Genomic DNA, 23,040 nt, shown 5'->3' with positions numbered 1-23,040 from the left:
CTACTAAATAATTCAAGTCATGTGTATTTAGGAAGTACACCCCCTCCCCAAAATCATCATTTAAAAAGAGATCCTACAATAGTGTAGACTCTTGCATTGATCGAATTTTATCGACTCATTCACCTGAGCGAGTACAATCTACAATCAACAGATGCACCCTTGCCGTGTATCAATGATTCATGGTGTGTTGCTTGCTTCAATCTGTTATGCAGTATGAGTCAAAAGAGTCATCAAACAACAGACCAGTGTTCGCATGAAGTAAATCCATGTACAAGTAATTTTTTTTCTTTCCATGTCACCTTATAGATTTTTTTCTCCTCTTTTTTTCGAGGGCTTATACATATAATCAATCATGCTGAAATACATATGGTAGAGAAATCAAAAAATGAAACAAGTTTTCAAGTTTTATTTCATTTATCCACAAACTAAACAATCTATATTCCACAAAGTGGAGAAATGGTAGACAGTTTCATCTTCATCAAAAACAAAACAGACAGAATGAACATAAAAAAGCACTTTGCGATTTTAACATTTTATTAAATATAATGCACATTTATTTTGTATGCTAATATATCCCAAAAACCTTTCTTTGTTTTATAATGATAAGAGTACAAAAGATACATAAGAGCATTTTTCTCTCAAATCTTAATTCTTGTCCATATTTAAAAGTTATCTTAATTTTGTCTTCATAAGCAATTCATAAAAGAATATCTTTCTCTTTTAACTTAAATCTCTCATTGCACTCAGAGACATGACGTAAAATGTATATGGAAATAAAAAAAATTGCATTTTCATGATCTAAGGAGAAAAGGTCCAGAAATAATTCCCATGATTTGGTAACGTAATGTGTACACTGAGCCGACGATATAGATCATTTAGATGAGTCGAGTGTACAACGAAACAATGTTACACATATAAGTACTGCATCAATATTGACTGCACAAAATCATCACAGACATCGTTAAGAGAATAATAAATTAGTCCTCGTTAGCACAATCACTTGTTTAGATCCATTTTCTCCACGCCCTCCGCGACATTCTTGTCTTTCTTTTTCTGAGCGTCTTTATGTTTCTTTGTTTTCTTACTCTCCTCTTGGTCAATAGGAGCTGGCTTTACAAAGGGCAGTTTCTCGTTATATCCTGCAGGAAATTCAATACACAATGTTAGACATTCAACTTTGTAATAACTTTTTTTCTCAGTGGCATTCAGTTATCTTTCCTACAATTACGTGAAGTTATGATATCCCCTAACTTAAAATATGTTCATACTTATGACATTAAAAGTGTTCAAAAATAACAATTAATTACAATTTCACCTTAATTAATGATAGTTATGACATTAAAAGTGTCTGAGAATAACGTTAAGTTATCATGTTCCCTAACATAAGACAGTATTTAAAGGTAAGAATTTTTATAGTTAGATGCACTTTGAAATAAGACAGGGGCATTATTCTAAAGATAATACATACATGTTTAATGTTCATTTCTTTAAAAACCTGATAATGTAGTTCATAATTATAATTTTTTTTCCATGTCAAATGCACGATTCTATTTTTTAAATCTCTCTCTCAATCTCTTTCTCTCTCTCTCTCTCTTTCTCTCTCTCTCACCTGGTGGCATATATTTCCTGAGGGCCTCTGGCACAATGACCCCGTCCTCTACCTGGTAGTTCTCCAGAATGGCACATATCGTCCTGGTGGTCGCACACATGGTGGCATTCAGCATGTGTACGTAGTCTGCCTGTGTAAATACATGCAAAACAACTGTTAAGTCATACATCTAATTTTAATTTTTGAAAAAGAAGAATGATTTCTAGCTTCTTGGAGCACAATTTCAAATAAATGTGTATTGGAGATTTCATAAAATTGTGTATTCAAATTAACCATCAAACATTATAGTACAGCGAGACTGAAACAAAAATCAATGGCAAAAAAAAAAAGCCAAAAATGAAACTTACTGCAAAGTTTCATCATGAGTACCTAACCTTTCATTAAAATAAATGTTTTCAGTAAAAAGATAAAACAAAAACAAAACTGATTGAGGGAGGGACTCAACTGAACAAGTTATATGTTCTTTAAATATAAAGTTTACACACTGACCTCTTGATTCATCTTTTTGGTCTGTCCGTATCGGACTTTGAGTCTGCGAGCCTGGTAATCCAGGCAGTTGGAACATGAGACCAGTTCCCGGAACGCTCCAGATGCCGGGAACCACGCCTCCAGATCCAGCTTCTTAGAAGCCGCGTTATTCAGGGCCCCTGAAAGGTACCAATCAGTAATATTTACAATCAAGCACTTTATTTTTCACTTCAGTACATTTTTTGACTGCATATCAAATTTCCTTTTTTCTTTTCAACTCAGTATATTCCTTCACATGCAAAACAAATTTTTGTTTTTCTACTGAGGAGGCTAGATAGTCAATAAATCAGCCACTAGATTAGCCTTAAAATGATTTTTTAAACCTTCATAAAATAACATGTATTAACTAGGTAAAGAAAAATTCATGTTATGTATTTTAGTTCAAGTCTTTCCATCATTTTTATACAGAGGTCATCTTCTTACGGAGATCAATAGTCTAAAAATAGCCATGCCCACCCAGCCCTTTCGAATTTATAACATCTTCTACACTGCAAACCCTTGGTTTTTTATCTCATGGCGTAACAATTTTTCTTAATTGACCACGCCAAAATAAAAATTAACAGGCAAGTAACCAGCAAATTTTTTCTCCTGTGAAAATAGCATGCAAGCTCTTTTTTCACTGCCACTGTAAATTCTGGTTCAGTATTTCACAAAATGCAGCCAAACAAAAGCTAAACTTCTGTGAACTCTTACCTGATACAATGTTTACTATTCGGTATGGAATGCCCAGAAGTTTGTTGAATTCCTCCGCATTGTTGATCATCTCGTCAAACATTTCCCATGACTTGTTCTCAAAAGGTGAGGTCAGGACAAATTGCTCTATCTGGGAAACACAATTCATGACTAATATCAAATCTGGGTTTTTTCAAATTGGTTGAAAAGTTGAGTTTTAGTAGATATCTTACTTTTATGCTCAGTATTTTTTTTTTACAATGCAATATTTTCATGTATGTAATGTGGAAAAAATTCTATCTTGTTCAACATAATTACAACAGTACATTTATATATGACAATAGGGTTGGATACCGTTAAGGATGAAACGGTACGATACCATACCGGTATTTTTGAAACGATATGGTATTTTTAACAATACGGTACTAGACCTCAATAAATAATAGTTTTCAATAAATATATTTACAAAAACATATGAGTTTACAAACTATGTTTATGCTTCAATCTTTGAATAAAAGATTAACAAACAAATAAATTGAATCTGATTCTCAATTGTTTAGTAAAGTTCCTTGTGTTTTCCCCCTTTCCCAGGCAAAATAACTGGCAATGGTTGCAAACACCACAATCTGATTTCCTACTGAAATGAGACTAGACAGCGGAGCGGTTTACCCGGTTGCCAGCCATTGTTTGGTCGCACTAATTGAAGAAATATCAGAAAATAGAACGGAAATAAATAAAACACTTTTTCGCTATTTTGTCTTTTTATTTTGCATTTATTGTCAGAATAAATTTAATCACTATCATTGTAAATGTATTTTAGTTTTAAGAAAAAATTATGTATTCATTTATTAAAGTATTGGCAGTCGAATCAAGTATCGTACTAAGAATGATAAAGCGCATATTTCGTTAATTAGCCTGTCCTTTTACTACGCGAAGAATTCGATTTTAGCGAGTCTGTAATCGTTTTTTAAAATCCTTTTAAAGGAATAAAAAGGTTTCAGAAATACCGTTATTAGTACCGGTATAAAATGAAACGGTATTTTACCAGTATTTTTAAAGCAACTATTCGGTATGGTATTGGTACCGTGTACCCGTATCCAACCCTATATGGCAATATTTTTTTCTACCTTGAGTACACATCAATCTTCACTAATCCTGATCAAAATTTGGTTGCCTCCATAATTGACCAACCAAATTTTTACTTTTTTTTTTTACAGCATTAAAGCAAGTCTACAAGCATTTTTATCAATATCATATTAAATTTTTAAAAATCTTGTCAATAAGAGATTTTTTCAACTGAGTAAATTTTAAACCTTTTCAAACTGGTGGACCCTGAAGATTCCCCTGGTGTCCCTTCCGTGCGACCCCACTTCCTGTCTGAAACAGGTGGAGTAGCCCAGGTACTTAATGGGAAGGTCATCAGTCGGGACCCACTCATCACGGTGGAAGGCAGCGATTGGCTGCTCAGAGGTTGCGATCAAATACTTCTCATCCACTGAGTTCTCATCGGCCTTTTCACTGCCTTTTCCTATGACCTGTAATGAATAGGTTTTGTGTAATAAATGTAAATATATATTAAATGTAATAATTTACTAAATATAATTTTACTCTTTTGATTATTATGTAATCAATACAGTTTTATTTTTTTTAATCATGTATATATTTAAAAATCATGGAATCAATATGTATACTAAATACAATTTATAGATGGAACCTCAACATACACAATTGACAATGCATTTTGACACAAAGAAAATAAGAAAGGGTGGATTCATGGTGAAAGTTTCATAATGACAAACAAGCTCAAGTGATAGTAATACTGCTATCATGGCACTGCAGTAAAACACCTTTTCCTGGCATCCAAGGTACCTTCTACTTTTTTGAGATACCAGTATGTGAAATACAACACATGACTGACAGATACAAATGTTAAAAGTATGAAATAATTCATCTGTGTCTTTTCATTTATTTCTTATTAATAAATCTCATTCACCAATGGCAGACCAAAGGAGAACACATGAATGCCCACCTTGTATAGTTCATCATCAAACTGTGACAGCTGAGCAACTTCCTGCATGACCTCCTTCCTCATGAAGAACGGCGTGTACAAAGGGACATAACCCTTGGTGTACAGAGACTGCATGGCGAGATTAATCAGAGCTTGCTCCAAGAAGACCAATGGACCCTGTTAAATAAAATCATTTATATATATTTACATCTACCAAGTATCTTTTCCTCTATTTCTTATGGAAACTTGGAGGAAATTCATAGAAACAGCCAGACTGAAATCTATATGCCCCATTTATCGATTGGTCAAAACCTACAGTAGCCTAAGAGAAATTACGAATTGCATGAAAATATCATGATGATGTCAGACTCAGATCTAACGGGAGACTTATCAATTAGTTAAAAAGAAAGATGTTAAAATAAACAATACATGTAGAATGCTTTTTTGATGATTCATGCAAGTTATGATGGTAGCGGTCATTGCAGAAAAAATAACATAACCCGGGTTATGTTATGTATTATTTCTGCAACGTTGCTACCTTCATATCCCGAATGAATCACCAAAGAACGCATTTTATTGTTTAAATATCCATTATTTCTACTTGTAAAACACAGCGTCTAAAAGCATCTTTAAATGAAACACTGACCTTGAGATAGTATCCCCTTCCCCCGGCCACCACTGACCCCCGGTCATTGTCCACTCCATCCACCATCACCACTAAGTCCACGTGTGAGTATTTTTTCCTGGACTCGCAGTCCCCAAACGTCCTCTCAATGCCATTCTCATCCTGAACAAAAGAAAACAGTTACATGCAGTAAATCAGGTTAAAGCAACGCACAAGGATCTAGATTTATTATATCCAATAAGATTTATAGACTCTATTTTTATAAGATAAAAAAATGGAGCTGAAAAATACTTTGTATGCTTAATATATGTTCCTGGTTGAAAATACGTAACAATCAGAACGGCACTATATATTTTTTGGCGCATTGATACTTGAGTTCTATGACGCCGCTTGTATATAAGCCGAGAGAAGTGGGCTGACAGCAATGAGGCTACATCGCTGATAGCGATGCGCCTCAAAAAATGGAGCTGAAAAATACTTTGTATGCTTTATAAAAGTATTTTCTATAACATATTGAATTGTATTAAGCCAACGTACAAAATTTAATAATATTATTTTAAAAAAAAAGCTAAATAAACACCGAAAATTAAATCAATTCTAAAGTATTTTGAATTTAACAAAATTAACATTTTCGTCAGTGCACCAAATGTCACTGGACGGGTACTATTGAACCTATTCCCATCAATGAGGAGCCCCAAGTAAACGTCAATGTCTACGCTATCATTTTTTCCTCAAGAATCAACCCTCTGTGTACCTCGTCGTTGCTGATGATACAGCTCTCATGCAGGTGGTTGCTGACTTCTTTCAGGGCCTCGTTCCTTTCCTGTTCATGCTTGATTAACTCAGTGTCATTAATTTTCATCTGTTCATCGATCATACTTTTGGTTTCTTTTATCTGCACAACTGTCAGCGCCTAATTTCAAAAAATAAAAATTCAATAAAAATAATGAGTCTTGGAGTCTGGTCATTTTGAACAGTAGCCAACTTAAGGTTATACACACTATAATTTGCGTTAAGTTTTAATGACAGTTAAAACACATGTGTTTGTTCACTTATAAAAATCAATTTGATCTAAAAATTACAATGGTAAATCCCATGTCGTTACAAATATACAAGAATTTCTCAGGTTTTTATTTTTATATTTACATTTTCCAGTGTCTTTGCCTGTTATAACACTACGTATCGATTTTTTACTATAAAACCCATAATACAAATGACGCCAAATTGAGGCGCCAGCAGGGTTTGCTTATTTATATTTTTATATTTAATCATACGATGGCTTAAAATTATATAAATATAAGTAATAAGGAATCATTCTTTGAATATTATGAGGTGGTAATTTCGGTCGGGGCGTGATCAAATCTATCATAAAGCCCTTCGGATCAAATTTTGATCATGCCCCGACCGAAATTATCACCTCATAATACTCAAAGAATGATTCCTTATTCCTTATATAATTCCTACCGAAAATAGCCCATAGGGGAAAAGACATTGGCCTACGTACGTCATTGTTTATAGTTATATACATGCTCACATGCTTGTATTTCTGTTTTCTTTTGTTCGACCTCCTATATAGGACCAATTAAATTACTAAACTGAAAAATGTTTTACCATTTCCTTCGTGAAACAACCAGTATAACAATTATGAAGGTGTTGACATTCCACCAAGTTTTGTATGATATGGTTTAAATTTAGCTGTCGATATCACATGATAGATTGATATTCATGAGGAGGCATTACTTTCCTGGCAGGAAAATAAATATTTTTTATTGTTTCAAATTTGATATCTTTAATTACGTGATCAAATTGGGCATTATAATTAACAGCATAAAGGTTGTAAGTAATTAAACACATGCATTTTCCTCTTCATTCAAAATTGACGAAAATTATAGCAAGTATACCTTTAGGCCTAAGAAAAAAAAGTTTGTTTCCGGTTTCATGCTGAAAAAAAGTAGGGTCGGTCGGAATTTTTTTTTATTTTTTCACATATTTTTCTCCCCTTTAATATTGCAGTATCCATACATGCCAGTTAGATACTGACACTGCTGCATGGTATAAAATGAGAAATACTTTTAATATCATTCCTGCCTATTAAGCTGGTCTTAAGAAAACACAAAAATGATATTATATATCAGATACTTCCTCTGCCAGCCATGAGAGCACTAGTAAAATCTACAACACATGGACACATACAGCCATTTTGAAACAAAACGTTTGAGTTACACTGATTTGAACAGATCTAACTGCTTCAAGCGTTTTTGTGAGTAACTGTTTTCCAAATCGGATAAAAATGGAAATAAACAATTTTCCATCAAAAATCCTTTAAAAAAGTTTTGAGTCGGGGGGTAAAATCTAGGGTCGGTCGGGAAACCGGAAACAAACCAATTTTTTTCTTAGGCCTTACCTAAATTACGTTTGTGTCAATTACAATTTATCTTGGAACTTGATGTATAACCTTAAATTTTTAAAAAGAAGTTGACTTTTGACCTAGATCTGTCAGATCACTTTCTATGAAGACAATGTAAACAATGCTAAAGAAACATTTTATGATGCCATAAATGTGACTTTATGAAAAGTCAATTATAGATCAGACAAAGTTCACTATAAGTACTTAGAATATGCTCATTATTTCTACAACATGAACTAATCAAATACATACATAAACTCTCTTTTTATCTTTTAATTATTGCAGTCAATGTTGCTAGATCGCAATTGATGTTATTGTGGATTCTGGGGAAATGTGGAAGGAATTATGGGAGGTTTTGGGGTGATGACCCCCCAGCCCAACCTTACTTCCCAATTCACCAATTCTCGGTATGTCCCATTGTGATTGACACATCTCCTTCACTACAAACCTGAATTTGTTCCTTGGTGAACTCCTCTAGGTTGTTTTTGATACTGTCTGGCACGGTTTTGTCTTCTCCTGCAGGCTCCTTTGCCTGAAAAAAACAATAGGAAATCTATTCAAACTTAAACTGACATAAGTCATAAAATATGGCTAGTAAGTCTATATAATGCAAGAAATTTTTGATGTTTATTTAGTGGAATTTCGCAACTTTGCCATTAGTTAGAGTGCAACTCTTAGACTAGATGACTTTAATTCAAAGCATAAATTGTTGTTAACTTGTCTCCGAGATGACAGCTACTTCCCAAAATAGAAATAACATTAAAATTCATTTTCTATAAATAGAAACTTCTTACTTCAAACTGGCGGTGAAATGCATTACAGAAAACAATAATGCAGTATGAATTCTATTTGCATTATATTTCATAATTGTTATTTACAGTAAACAGATATAATGATTATAGAATCAGTTTTCAAAAAGATGATATGTATGATGCATGATAGAAATTACAATTGTACATGTTAACGGGGGGGGGATTCCCCCACCTAAAATGCCTTAGTTACCTGGTTATTATTGCATTTCAAACACAATGCTGCTATTAGCAAGACCCCAGACCCCCCTTGTACTTCTTTATTTCTTTCTTCTATTTCAATTTTTAGAGACAACCCTGCATGTATGATGTATACTACTATTCTAAGAATTTCCCTTAATTGTTCATCAGAGTCAATACAAATACCCACCTTCATCTTCTCTCCTATCACTTTGCTACAGAGATTCTTCTGTTTGTTCAGCAGGTCAGCTCTAAACCTTTCTGGAAGTAGAATTGTTCATTTTTTATTTATATTCAAGAAATTCTGATCTCTTAGATTTTTTTTTATATTCCATGAAAATACAGACTTTATAGACTTATTGAAATTAAAGGAAATACTTTAAAGAAAACCTCCCCCCACATGTACAGCTCCAATCTTTATTTTGTGACAAGACTTTCTCTGATGAGAATGTTTTAACTGGAATTTATTAAAAGATTTATAAAAAAAAAATATTTAATAGGGAGACCCCTGAGTGAATTCTAGCTTAGATAGAATTTTAGTTCTTTTTTCAGCTACTTCCTATTCTTTGGCTACAACCATCCTTCGGGGCCTTACACATTTAAAACTTTATGTAAATCTACATGCCTCAAGGGTACAGGTGAAGTCATATCTATCATGTAGTTTATAAGGGCTAAGTTCAAATATAGAACCCATTCCTCTCACACTAATTGATGAGGCAAAATAAAATAATAATCTGTTTAAAAATGTTTTTTCAGATCTCGCCACCATTGATTAAAGGTGGCTCACTATGTACCTTATTATTATTTTTTTATATTGGCAGAAAAATGACCTGATTATGATGGATTATATGACTCATAAAATATGTATAAGTCAAAGAGGAACAAAAAAATGCAATTTTTTTTGGGGGGGGGGGGGGGATGATTTTCTAAAATTTCTTTCAAGCAGAAAAAATATGCATGAACAAAAACATTAGGCAAAATTGAACTAAGGATCTGCGATTGGCAAGCCCGATACTTAAACTGAGCTATGAAGATATTCAAACAAAATGATCAACATATGATCAATACATGCAATTTATAGGCATATAGGTTTAAAGGTATTATATAGTCCTGATGTAGCGAACTTTAACTTAAAACACAGAAAATACCACTGTTTCAAAGGTACTCTCTATAAAATAAATTAATACATGTTAGTATTTTCAGTTTCGAACATGGACACGGATAACAGATTCAGAGATGATGAGAACGAAAACAGGAATTGTCCTTCGAAAAAACATATTTTGATTAACATTAAATTTTATCAACAAATATTTATTTTCATTGATTATTTGAAATACAATATAATTAGAACGATATATTCTCTTGATATTTTTCCAAAATAAACATTTACACATCAAAATTACCCAGGAACTAGAAATCAAAACATTTGACCAGACCAAAACACTACTTTTATTTCGGTACATAGAATTACCGAAATACCCGGGATTTACCGAAATACCCAGTGAAAACACCGAAATACCCTTCAAAAACACCAAAATGCCCATTATTACGCCAAAAATAGTGTATGTTTAGTGTTGTATATAAATAGTTATTGTATATAAAGTTAATTTTTTGAATAAATCAGCCGATTTTCGTGGTTATTGACTAAAACGCAAATCAAAGATTTCGCTTGGCGTTGACATGTTATATATGTGTGCAAGAGAAAGGAGCAATTCTGATAGAAAAAGGAATATTTATAGTATTATCATGTCAAATTATTATATGATATTACAAAATAAAAGCTGATAAACTGTTATTTTTAATTCTTAGTTATTTTATTCTGGGAAGAAAATTTCACACCTCTATTCGAGTGAAAAGCAATTCATGCAAGAGTTATCGTTCTTATCCCAATGTCTACACATGTTAAAAATTGCTATTTACGTCAAAATACTTACATTATCAAACTGAAAATTTGGGAAATACATTTAAACACTTAGATTCAAACTATGATGTTAAATATTTGTGCCCAAATGAGGCATTTTGGTGTTTTTGAAGGGTATTTCGGTGTTTTCCGGGCATTTCGGTAAATCAGGGGTCTTTCGGTAAATCTAGTTACCCCTTTTATTTCACATGCTAAATCATACTATATGCGCCATAATGAAGTCCCAAACCACAAATACAAGACTTCACCTGAATGAAATTGAAAAGATGAACCATGAACTAGACAAAAAATGAAATTATTACAACAGGCAGAAATGAAATTAACATTAGATCTATTCTATTCGATATGTCAAGGTAGTTGCATCACCCAAATATTGCATCATCAAAATAAACCAAAACAAATTTTTACTATTCATAAGAATAAATACACAATCTGTATCGGTATCATATTTTATTTCACACTACTGAACTGGACAAGAAGTTCTGTGTGTCAAAATTCTAACAGCCAGCACTGTGTACTTTGTCCCAGACCAGTAACTTACTTTTCCTCCATTGCGTGTCATTTTCTACTACTTTATCCACAAGGGTCACATCTTTGAATCGTTTGGCCTGGTTCTCTTTGATTTTGTCGGGGTTTCCCCCTTTGTCTGCTCTAAATAGTTCGATATCTAACACCATATTTGCTTCTTGTATTCCCTGAAACGTCCAAACTTTCGGCGGTGTCCACTATCTCAACGTGGAGAGGAAGTGCGAAATACGCATGCGTAATGTCTGAAATCATAACATTAGGTGCCTACATGAATGTTTCGTTTTCGCAATCAATGGATTGTTACCATCTGGCGTGAACCTAGACGCAAAATTTTAAAATTTAACATTTATCAATTATAAATGACATTTAAGCGATTTAATCATTAGAGGTTGAATTCATACTTGACTTCTTCAGAGACCTCATTTTCTTCACCCCTCCCCTTTTTCCTCATCATCGCCCGTCTTCATGTCGCCCGCGCCTCCTCCACAAGAGGAACATCCTGATGGCACACCTGGGCAAGGTAAAAATTACGTAACGACGGAGTACCTACAAGAAGACAGATAATTTATCACTCAGAAATTAAAAAAGATATAAATGTATACTATGGTGGCATATCTCTGCCCCTTGTGTGCAAGTTATTTTTCTATTAATTATGTGGACATGCAAGATAAATATGTTGACATGCAAGATAGTTATGTCAACATGCAACATAACTATGTTGACATGCAAGAAAACTGCAATCAAATAAGAAAATCTCAAATATCGCCAACATGTGACATTCAAGATGCTAGATACGCTACCTATTGATGTCAACATGCAACTTATTTATGTTAACATGCAACTTCTTTATGTCGAAATGCAACTTATTTATGTTGACATGCAACTTAGTTATGTTAACATGCAACTTCTTTATGTCGACATGCAACTTGTTTATGTCGACATGCAACTTAGTTATGTTAACATGCGACTAAGTTATGTTGACATACAACTTATAATTTGCATGTCAACATATTTATCTCGCATGTTAACATAACTAAGTTGCATGTCAACATATTCATCTTGCATGTCAACATAAGTAAGTTGCATGTTGACATAAATAAGTTGCATGTTGACATAAATAAGTTGCAAGTAGACATAAGTAAGTTGCATGTCAGCATATTTATCTTGCATGTTAACATAAATAAGTTGCATGTCGACATAAAAAGGTAGCATCTAGCATCTTTGATGTCACAAGTGGGCGATATTTGAGAATTTTTGAGATTTTGTATAATTCTTATCTGATTGCAATTTTCTTGCATGTCAACATAGTTATGTTGCATGTTGACATAATTATCTTGCATGTCAACATATTTATCTTGCATGTCGACATATTTGATGGAAAAATAACTTGCTCACAAGGGGCAGAGATATGCCACCATAGTATACTTTATATTTATTCATTTAATTTAAAACATTTGTCACTTTTGAAGGAAAACACATGAATTTGTAGCCTTTCCTGAACAGTGTTAAGTTGTATCTTAACCTTGTCAAGAAAAAAAATGACATTGAGTGTTAAAATTTAAAAAACACTTCACAAGATATATAAACAAAGAAATATAATACTAATGACTAATGACTACAATACTAATGACTAAAAGCGTATCATTAAGTACATGTACTTACATCGTATACAGAGAGGCTAGTACACTGTCTTAACCGCACAAATCCAAGATCGTTTAGACTGGCCTCTAGAATTTCACCAAGTTCACCAAGGGGACGTTCTTCACTGCAAATAGTAAAAACACACAGTCCATACAGCACTGATGCAACTTGCGTGATTAACCTTTTTTATAAAAATCGTCAAACCAACGAAGATATTGCACAGGATTCAACATTAAAGCTCTCAAAGTTTATAGGCGTCGGAAACGGGGGAGGAGGGTCTTAACTCCCTTCTTTTAGAAGGGGGCTTAGACCCCCCCCCCCCCCCACACACACACACACTTTTTTTTGCAAAGTTAGACATCACCATCACTATAATCCCTTCTCATTTCTGATAAGTATAGCCCCCCCCCCCCCCCCCCCATAAAAAAAATAAAATTTACTTCCATTGCCACCAAATTCCAAAATATGCTGTATTTATAATTTTCGAATTTCTTAAGATAAAACTTAATAAAATGTATGTACTTAAAATGGTTTCATCATACTCACCAGGAATATATGTCATATATCGGCAGTACAACAACAATCAGGAGAGTCAGGAACTCCAAAAACAGCGGGAAAAGATGGCAGTACCTCAATGGAGCTCTCCTGAATTCATAAGTTTTAAAATATGGATACATCAATTAAAATTTTGAATGTATTTAGAACGTTGTAGATTTGGAAAGCTATCATATTTCTATTTTCAAAATTAAAAGAAATTAATACATGTATTATAATTGCAGTGTTGTGCGTAGACTTGCCTTTCAAAATGAAGCCTCCAAATTACTTTGGTTACTCGAATGGTAATGTATTTGTAAACACGCTGAAAGGATAATAAAGTGTCATTTAAAAAACTCGATCTAAATTCATTTTTTTTTTAAAGAAAATTAATATCAATCTGATTTAAATTAGAACTTTGATCCGCTCCGACAAATTCGATAACTTTATGTAGCGACATCGAATTTGCCAGAACAGATCAAATATCTGATTTTATAATCAGATTGAAAAAATATTAGATCTTAAGAATTTTTTTTGGGGGTAGGGGGGGGGGGATTTTGTAATTAACAAATGGAACTTCGACGAATGAAAAACATAAGCGGGGAATTTAATCTTTGTAAAAATAATGTCGAAATACTTTTCGACCATAAAATTCATATGACATTCCACATAAGAAAAAAACTTACATATCTGAAGTGACCTTCCAGGTATCTGCAGGTTGCTTCTATTTCAAATCCCAGATCTGTCACGACCGGGGATAGGGCATGCTGGGTCAGCGATAGTTGAGGCTCCTCGCTTAACGAGGCAATAAAGTGAATTAATTAAAGTTCTAAAAAATGAAAGGTAGGGGGAATCTGCAGTTTGAAATTAAAACTGGAACATGAATTATAATGAACAACCATAAAAGGAGACAATTTCTTAGACATTGATTATTTAAATTTAACCGTTCTTGTGATTGTTTTCATCAATTATGTCATATTTTAATTTTACTTTGATCGATTCATTTTAGATAGAAACGAGACGCACAAACAATTTAGAATACATTTATTTCATCATCTATACTACTATATTAAAATAATAGACTCGAATTTTTAGTCTTTAATACCGAGAAATCGGAAGAATACTGTCTTTTGTTTTATATATTTTAAACATCTTTGGTACTTGAAGATTACCAATTTGTTTTTATTTTTTCTCAGTTAAGCTTCGCTAATTAATAATCAACGAAAATTCCTCAAAAAATCCCGGAAATCACCTGGATTTTTTGGATTTTACAATCTTGCACTTGCGCAATACATTCACACTAACGGGATCTTTAGTTTATATTTGTTTCCACAATATCACATCTGCCTGAATAAACTCAGAAATGATAATACAAATACGGGTAAATTTTCATTGGACTTTTGCTATATATTTTGTTCATATAAATTAATGATTTCTTATGAGAGAAAGTATAAAATAACAAATATACATTTCAACTAAGCACTTACTTTCATCTTCGTGATGACAAAAAATATTTGATTACATGCAAAAATGTTACATTATATTTGTTAGGAGAGTGAAGATAGAATATGTTTTATCGTAAAAATGAATAAGGTCCTACAGACCCAGTTTTACAAAGAATATACGATTACGTGTACGTTGGTGAAAAGGTGTTGAGTTCTTCCATTCTATGGATTAAAATTTTTAGTTGAAAGGTATTTGCAGTCTCAAAAAGGTTTGTTGTGATGTATTTGACTGTTATTTTCAAGGCAACATCATTCATTAACTTTCTCCAAAATCGTTCCAGAGCGATTCTGCAATTTTCTGCTACTTTACGGGTATAAGTAAGGGAGGGGCTTTTCCCGAGACACAGTTAGGTTATTCAAACTAAGGAAAGTGTAGTGAAATTAATAGCATTATTGTAGGCTTATAGCTTTGTTATGTAAATGTCAATAATAAGGTGTATCGATGTACCTATTTCTAAATGTTCGATATGCAATGTCAACCCGTGCACGCACGGGTCAAAGTCTAGTTAATTAAAAGAACTGAGGAGAACCATTCTGCAAGCTACACAGCAACTCGGCATCAAGGCGATATACGTGCACTGATGCAGTTTTTCGTTTAATTTCTATGTTAACATGTTAACACCCCCTCCCCCCCCCCCCCCCCCCCTCTATCAAGAATGAAGCTTCGTTTCTTAAATCTCTACCCCCTCCTCCCTTCCATCAACATAAAAAACAAGTCTCATTTTCTCTGTTCATTGGTAACCCCGGAACCCCATCTCCCCAATCGCAATTTACGGGGAAAAAACACGAGCTTCAATTCTTAATCGATTACAAGATAATACTTCTGCACAGATCCTGCAGGGAAAATGTAAAATTTATGATTTGTTTAATGAAATTCTACCTACCATAGATATTGGAGACAAAGGGGAACAGCAATTGAAATTGCTACACCTGTTTCATAAATCCACCAGCTATGTCGCATAAATCGTAGAAAAAGGCGACGGAGTTGTTCAGAAATCCTTTGCATGATTAATATTGTTCATTCTCGAAGATATTTACCTGACGTCATAATACATTCGCGAGGTTTTTATTTGTGACGTCACGACAATGGTGTATAGTACTGTGACGTCATTAATAAAATTTTGTCAATCACACATGGAATTTTTTTTTATTTCTTTAATGAATAAAACCTATTACGTTCTACTTGTCTGTATATTGGTAAATCCGAAGTTTTTAATAACTGATCGTAAAACGTATCATGATGCTGGGCAATGCAATTTCATGAAATTGCATTGCCCAGCATCATGATACGTTTTACGGTGCTTCCGTTGTGGCGAGCGCAACAAGAATTACACGTACATGTACTTTGCATCATTGTCAACTTAGTGTTATTTACGCACGACAATTTTTAAGAGAGAGAGAGAGAGAGAGAGAGAGAGAGAGAGAGAGAATTATATTATATAATATTTCTAAGTAAAAATTCTTACAAAATACATAGACTTGCTTTCCTAAAACGTTTCTTTTCTTTTGAAGAGAATTAATCAGTCTGTAAAATATGATTTGTTTTTAATTTGGTCCAAAGTGTTAACGATAAATACACTATTTATTTTTTGTACCTTATTTTTCCCTGGTTCAACTTCGTATTTTATTTTAAAAATTAGTAAATTATTGTCTATTGATTATTGAAAGACTGATCCCTTATATATTTCCGGGGGCAGGCAAATAAATGTGTAAACTCACAACCAGGCGTGATTACACCCTTAAAACACCAGTTACACACACATATATATATAAGAAAATTATGATATTTTTTAGATAATGTTTTATATAAATTTCCAACAATTTCTTTTTGACACCTCTATCTGGGTATCCATATTTGTGAAGAATTAAGATTTAAGCAGTGATCTATGGTGTTCATGTATATGTACTATATACCGGTAATCATACACTGTACACTACAACTGTGTTGTTGTCACATTGTCTCACAACATACACACTGTACATAATTGATGTATAGATATACAATGTTCACTGTAGATACTTGTACACTGTCACTGTGTTGGTTCTACTTTGTCCCACCCAGAGATTGTTCTCATCATCCACACACACACTATTGGGATACTTTACCCCTTGTTGTGGTGTGAGTAGTAGAGACAAGAACTGACCGTCCTGATCCAGGAGATGAACTGTTTTACTGATACTATCACACACCAGGATGTGACCGAGTGCATCAGTACATATTCCATAGGGAGTAAACCCTGTCTCCTGACCTGTGTAGGAGAACCTGTGTTGTCCTGATTTATCCACCACCACCACAGCATGTTTGATATAGTCTGATACACAGACATCACCATTGATGTTTTCTGTGATGTAGTGTGGTGTTCTATACAGTCCCTGTCCTTTGTTGTCTCTCTGTATGTTCTGTATTTCTGTCCCTGTCTTGTTGTACCTGGTGACTTTACCCTCTATGCCCTTCCACATCCCCACCAGTAGGTCCCCGTTGATGTGGGAGGAGTGTATACTGATTGGTTCCCAGTCTCCTGTTTTAATGAATTCAGTGATTGTATTACCCAGTGTTATCCTATTGATGACTTTGTTGTTTTTGTCTGTAAAGATCAGATCCCCGTCCTGTGTGACTGTGTGGTAGCCTTCATTTCTGATACCACTGGTTCGTATCTTCTGTAGCTGATTCCCCAATAGATCTGTTTGGACAAGGTTACCAATATGATCACTGACCCAGAGTCTGCCTGATTTACCCAGTGATATATGATATACACCATTAACACCTGGTACTGTGTACTCCCTGACCTTGGTGACAGAGGAAGACAGAGACAGAGTTTGTTTCATGTCAGATTTCTCTCTGTCTTGTTTCCTCTGTTTCCCTGTAGGTTTCATCTGTGTAGAGGCAGTCTCCATGGGCTTTATTTTTCTGTTTTCTGGTTTAGTGTTTGGAACAGTTATTCTACCGAGTAATTTGGCGACATCTTCCTTGCTGTATTGACCAGCAGTAAATACGGGTGGGACTGGTTTGGATGTCTCTGGTATGGGTCTAATGACCAAGTTTTCTGATTTGAGAGCAAATGTTAATTGTTCTATGTTTGAGGGAGATAGGTAACCATAAAATATTTTGACTAAATCATTGAGATAGTTGATGTAATCATCTATTTTTTGGTTTTGGCCGTTAAATGTTTGTAATAATGACTGTTCTATTTTGTTGACTTGTTCTATTTTATCTGATGTGACTGTGTCTACCAGCTTTTTTACGGCCTCAGCTTCAGTCTTAATGGCTGTTCTTACACCCTCCATGATCTTCTTTATTTCTGTGACATCTCCCGCAATTTCTTTTTTCAGGTCTTGAGAAGTAGGCTCAAAATAGCTTCGAATCTTGGTAATTTCTACGTGAAAAAGTGAACATTTTTCAGCAAAGACCATTTCTAGATCAGTAAACACATGGCCGCGGTGTTCTTTTGTGGTTGCACATTTGGGACAAATGGGAATTTGGCATTCCTCACAGAGAAGTTCTATGTTTCTTGTGGGATGGATTTTACATTTCTCCACAGGAAGCGGTCGTTTACGTTGTTTATAAGAAACCACTTCATGGATCTTGGTTTTCTTATTCTTCTGATGTTCATCTCTGCATTGTTCACACATTGGTTGGTGACAGTCATTGCAGTAAAACTGGCAGTTCTTCTCACAGTCTTCAGTGCCACACACCAAATAATGCTGGGCGTCGGGTGGTATTTGGGATTCAGGTAATGCCATCTGAAATGAGAAAAGTACAGTTTGTAAGTTAAGGGAGCTGTTACATTTATTTATTTTGCTATCATATATTATTAGGGAGTCAATAATATCGACATAAGCCCCCCTTACACAAACATATATATAAATACATAAGTACACCACCCCCTTCCCTCGTAAAACAGCAGTAAATGCATGGGCGGATCAAGAAAATTTTTCCAGGGGAGTCCCTCCCTCCGAATTGAAAATCGGAGGGAGGGCTACAATAATCATCAGAAATCTTGACAAAAAAGCCTATTTCCCAAATGAAATTCCTAATCCTTGGTGGTGGTGGGGGGGGGGTTTAGTGGTATACCTATAGCTAAAAAAAAATCATACCCAAGAAAAAAAAATCCCAAAATCATGAAATTCCTAATCCGGGGGTGGGCGGTCGTTTCTGTATAATATGTAATTTTCTTTAAACAATTTTATTTAATATGTTTTATTTGGCATTGTAAAATATAGATGTACAAACAGAATTAAAGAATTAATATAAGATGCAGAATTTCTAGACTAGAGGTGACATAACATAGTTGTCCTATAGATATTCTGGTTTCAAATGAAATATACACAGATTGCGTATTCTTGGCTCAAAAGCCAGACAAATCTTGTTGATTTCAAAGAGTCATGCATGTCTGAGTGGCCAGCACTGAAAAATACAGGCTTACGTCAATTTGCTTTTTGATAAAACTACCAAAAGTCGAAGCTCTTGTTTAAATGGTTCTACAACCGTGAATCCATATGATATAATATTCAAATTTTGACGAGAGGGGGTTGGGCTTATAGACACCCCTCTCTAACCCCTCAAGAGCCGTGCATTATACCCTCCCTTTAAAAATCAATTATGAACTTATAAGTCCAATTGACCATCGTAGGTCTCATCTATTTGTGACCTTGGTTTATTTAAAGTATACATTTTTTGTAAACAAAAATATTGCAGGTGAATGTATGCGTCAATGGTGGAAAATACATGTCGCTCTTTCAAAAAATGGCAACTACTTTCGGTTCAGTACATTTACAAAATTATCCATTGTTGAACGACTTGATAATCTTGAAGTTAACCCAACATTAAAGGAATATATCAACTTCCTAACCATCATGCGATATGGAAACAATTATTATAACTTACCGTGTATCAATGTGACCTTTTACAAGTTACACTGGTAGGCAATATCGTGTGAATAACGCCCTGATGTCAGAATGAGAGAATAGGAGACTTGTGTAATTTACTTCCTGGTCATGTACGTACACGTAGAGACAAAGTTTAAATCTCCTGACCTCCTACCTTGAATAAACAAAGTTTATTTGAAATTTTAATGCAGGGTGTCTCTGTGATATTGGTACTATGATATTAGAAATCTATGCACTGTATACTAAAGCACATTTTTAAATTAAACTAAGTGTACAGATCATATATTGCCAAGATAAAAAATAAAAGATTTATATTGAAATACATGGCTTATAGAATAAATTAAAGTTTTCTTCTGCATGAACGGATCAACAAAAATTTCCGGGTAGGGGAGCGTGGCATATTTGTTATATTAATTATGTAAATTTGATAAATTTTAATTTTTCATTGAGGTAGGGGGGTCTGGACTCCTCCCCCACTCCGTGTATGTTGGGTACTCAAGTTCGTCACCATAAAAGATATACTGACCAGTACTTTGTATAAATATTAATAATTGTATACGCTGTACATACATTCTCTACATGCACGTGCATATTTAAGTGCAAATGAAAGAACTCATGGAAAACTTAAAGTGATAGTGTAATTAAAAAATTAAACCAGCGGAAACGCTGAATGCCATGGGCGGATCCATAATTTTTCCGAACTGGGGTAGTTTTGTTTGCCGGTGTGAGAGTTACTCAGGCATATTTTCTGTAGTTTCAATTTGTGATTTATGCAGAGAAGGTATTTGAAATATTAGCATGGGACCGAGTCCTTTCGATAGTTCACTAGCGTCGGAAGCACATTAAAAGTGGGGGGGGGGGGAGGGGCTAGACTGATCCTCAGAAGTATTGAGAAAAAATTCCCAAATCTTGAAAATCCTAATCCGTTGGGAGGTGGGGAGGGGGGGGAGAGGATCATATGCTTCCAAAACAAAAAAAATCTTTCCGGCCAAATCATTTTCCCCCCAATCATAAAAATCCTAATCGTGGAGGGGGGGGGGGGGGGGCTTTTGACTCCAACTTCTCAATCTTTCAAACGTACATTACGGAACAGTTATATTTCCTGCCAAAAAAAAAAGTGGGGGGGGGGGGGGCTGAACCCTCTGTTCTGCTATGTGCCTAATGGTTAGCTCTAACTAAGCAAAAAAGTTGGGCGGGGGGGCTAAGCCCCCCCCCCCCCCACCCCAGCCCCCCCCCCCCCCCCCCAAAGTTCCGACGCCTATGTAGTGCAATCATGTAAAATTATACATGTATGAATTCTTTTGTCATGTTGTGAATTCTGAATTTACTGGGTGGGTGTAAATACAAAATTTACAACATGACAAGTGTTGTCATGTTGTAAACTTTGTATTTACACCCACACAGTACATTCAAAATTCACAACATGACACTTTGTTCACTAAGATAGAAACGTTTATGAATGAGATGTTTCTCTCCTTTGTTAATTTTTATATTTATAATGATATACCGTTTAATGTCACCTATTCCAGGTTTTCCTACTTCCCTTTAACCTCGTTAATGTTTTACATAATCTAAATATTGAAGGAAGGAGTATTTCCTGAAGACAGTTAATTAATCTTTGATCTTAAACTGTACTCAGCATACGCGTGCGAACCCAAGGAGTGGGGGTACGTTTGGCTAGGGTAAAACAACTTTTAAAGAAGGTGTTGCAGTTCCTAGATATGTTATTTTCCATAAAAGAGTTGCAGATAAAATAAAAAAAGATTAAAAATATATTATTTGATGTTAATTTTTTTTACATGCAACGTTATACTTAAAGCAATGTAGAACTAAATCTGGAAACTCCATTCTAACTTTGATAAGATCATAAAATGTATTTTAAAATGGTTACACAAAAAATGTGCTTAATTTTATCCTTTTTCAAAGGAAAATCCTCATTGTTGTAAAAAAAAAAACCAGTCTCCTTAAAAGAATCAAAGTACTGAAGTATTGACGGGAGTTGATTTTATCGATTATCATTTATTTTGAAATCAGCGATATGTGATTTTGCATGGCAGGTAGTGCCAGTAATCGAAATATTTCTGAGAAATTGTATCGAGATTAAACTCTAGTTTTGTTTAACCAAATGCTCTACTGTCTCCGTTTATCTCCGACAAGCAAGAGAGACTCTCTGAGCGTCTGGTTAAAGTCTAGCGTATGAATACATGATGCGACTTCAAACAATATTTAAACTGTTTGTACCATTTTAAATCTTACTATTTTCATGGTATTTATAAATAGGTTTTCTTGAAAAACAATGCTTCAGAATACATTGCATCGAATTTATCGATTATTTTCAGGAACTAAGTGTTGTCGGCGGTATTGATTTGTGCTTAGGTCCAAACACTGTTTCACTTTCGGTTTGCCCGAGTAAATGCATAGGAGAGTTGATTAAAATCAACTCCCAAAAATCAATAGGAGTCAGATATTCTCTTGAAAACTGCCATTTCCGATTTTTGTTTCAAGGAGGCAAATTTCTAAAAATCCAACTTTTTTGAAAAAAACATGAAAACCATCGAAATTTAAGAACCATGTGCTATATGTCCTCGCTTATAGTCGTGTCTAGAGTAGTATAGTCGAGTGATTGCGCTGGTTGGTCGTACACTGACCATGGTTAAGCTTTTTGTTTAGTACCATAGAGGGTACTGGGATCGATACCCGGATTCTCCAACACTTTATCATAGTATGGTTCCTCCCAATATGATATTTCAATTCATTTCATCCTCGGGACCTTATTTGTTCTTGACCAGACACCTGCTGGCGTTGTATACGTCACGTTTTAAAAACCAGAATCATTTCATCCTCTACATGAGGAGGCAAAATACAGCTTCCAGATGACTACTTCTTTTATTATAATTCAAACTATTTTCAAAATAAAACATTCCAAATAAAATTCCACAATTTATATATAATATATTGTATAATAAAACATAAAGATATTGATTACAAGAAATTTATGAATCATTTATGTTTACTTTTATGAAAGCGCGCACGTATGTTGATATCATCTTGTCTGTACAAAAAGAAGAGGCAAAAGACAGCTTAATCCATTGACTACTTGATAACTGCTTTCCTCACATCTCTTTTTTTTATACGCTCGGACACTGTACCTCAGATTTCCAACCCTTATAAGTAAATGTGATCAAG

At 34.3% G+C, this 23,040-nt stretch overlaps 3 protein-coding genes across 3 annotated transcripts; all 3 read right to left on the bottom strand.

Annotated features, from left to right (window-relative positions):
- Positions 1-391: 391 nt before the first annotated feature.
- On the bottom strand, positions 392-11,517 carry LOC128158195 (serine--tRNA ligase, cytoplasmic-like). Its single transcript, XM_052820947.1, has 11 exons — positions 11,301-11,517; positions 9,029-9,099; positions 8,298-8,381; positions 6,197-6,355; positions 5,464-5,604; positions 4,839-4,994; positions 4,123-4,344; positions 2,831-2,960; positions 2,099-2,256; positions 1,610-1,739; positions 392-1,139 (listed from the first exon to the last, which is right to left on the bottom strand). Exons 1-11 carry the CDS (start codon positions 11,434-11,436, stop codon positions 997-999), a joined length of 1,530 nt encoding a protein of 509 aa, XP_052676907.1. The 5' UTR covers positions 11,437-11,517; the 3' UTR covers positions 392-996.
- Positions 11,518-11,737: 220 nt separating this feature from the next.
- On the bottom strand, positions 11,738-16,014 carry LOC128158202 (uncharacterized). Its single transcript, XM_052820966.1, has 6 exons — positions 15,852-16,014; positions 14,149-14,257; positions 13,726-13,787; positions 13,475-13,573; positions 12,950-13,052; positions 11,738-11,833 (listed from the first exon to the last, which is right to left on the bottom strand). The coding sequence occupies exons 1-6, from the start codon at positions 15,971-15,973 to the stop codon at positions 11,738-11,740; spliced, it is 591 nt and encodes a 196-aa protein (XP_052676926.1). The 5' UTR covers positions 15,974-16,014.
- A 721-nt stretch (positions 16,015-16,735) lies between these two features.
- LOC128158193 (uncharacterized) lies at positions 16,736-19,917 on the bottom strand. The gene is made up of 2 exons (XM_052820945.1): positions 19,853-19,917; positions 16,736-18,708 (listed from the first exon to the last, which is right to left on the bottom strand). The coding sequence occupies exon 2, from the start codon at positions 18,706-18,708 to the stop codon at positions 16,975-16,977; it is 1,734 nt and encodes a 577-aa protein (XP_052676905.1). The 5' UTR covers positions 19,853-19,917; the 3' UTR covers positions 16,736-16,974.
- Positions 19,918-23,040: the final 3,123 nt, after the last annotated feature.

This window comes from Crassostrea angulata, chromosome 8 (assembly GCF_025612915.1).
Source record: "Crassostrea angulata isolate pt1a10 chromosome 8, ASM2561291v2, whole genome shotgun sequence".
NCBI lineage: Eukaryota > Metazoa > Mollusca > Bivalvia > Ostreida > Ostreidae > Magallana > Magallana angulata.
Note: the sequence above shows the minus strand (reverse complement) of the source record. Positions and strands in the feature narration are given on the sequence as shown.

Bases quoted from the DNA above. Each gene is read 5' to 3' on its own strand.
- LOC128158195 (XM_052820947.1), bottom strand. From the start codon at position 11,436: ATGGTGTTAGATATCGAACTATTTAGAGCAGACAAAGGGGGAAACCCC. The intron at 5,605-6,196 runs GTACACAGAGGG...TCTTTTGTTCAG, and splicing joins GTATCATCAGCAACGACGAG to GATGAGAATGGCATTGAGAG. The intron at 2,257-2,830 runs GTAAGAGTTCAC...GGTACCTTTCAG, and splicing joins AATAGTAAACATTGTATCAG to GGGCCCTGAATAACGCGGCT.
- LOC128158202 (XM_052820966.1), bottom strand. From the start codon at position 15,973: ATGCAAAGGATTTCTGAACAACTCCGTCGCCTTTTTCTACGATTTATG. The intron at 13,788-14,148 runs GTAAGTTTTTTT...TTATCCTTTCAG, and splicing joins TGGAAGGTCACTTCAGATAT to CGTGTTTACAAATACATTAC. The intron at 11,834-12,949 runs GTAAGTACATGT...GTCTTCTTGTAG, and splicing joins CTAGCCTCTCTGTATACGAT to GTACTCCGTCGTTACGTAAT.
- LOC128158193 (XM_052820945.1), bottom strand. From the start codon at position 18,708: ATGGCATTACCTGAATCCCAAATACCACCCGACGCCCAGCATTATTTG.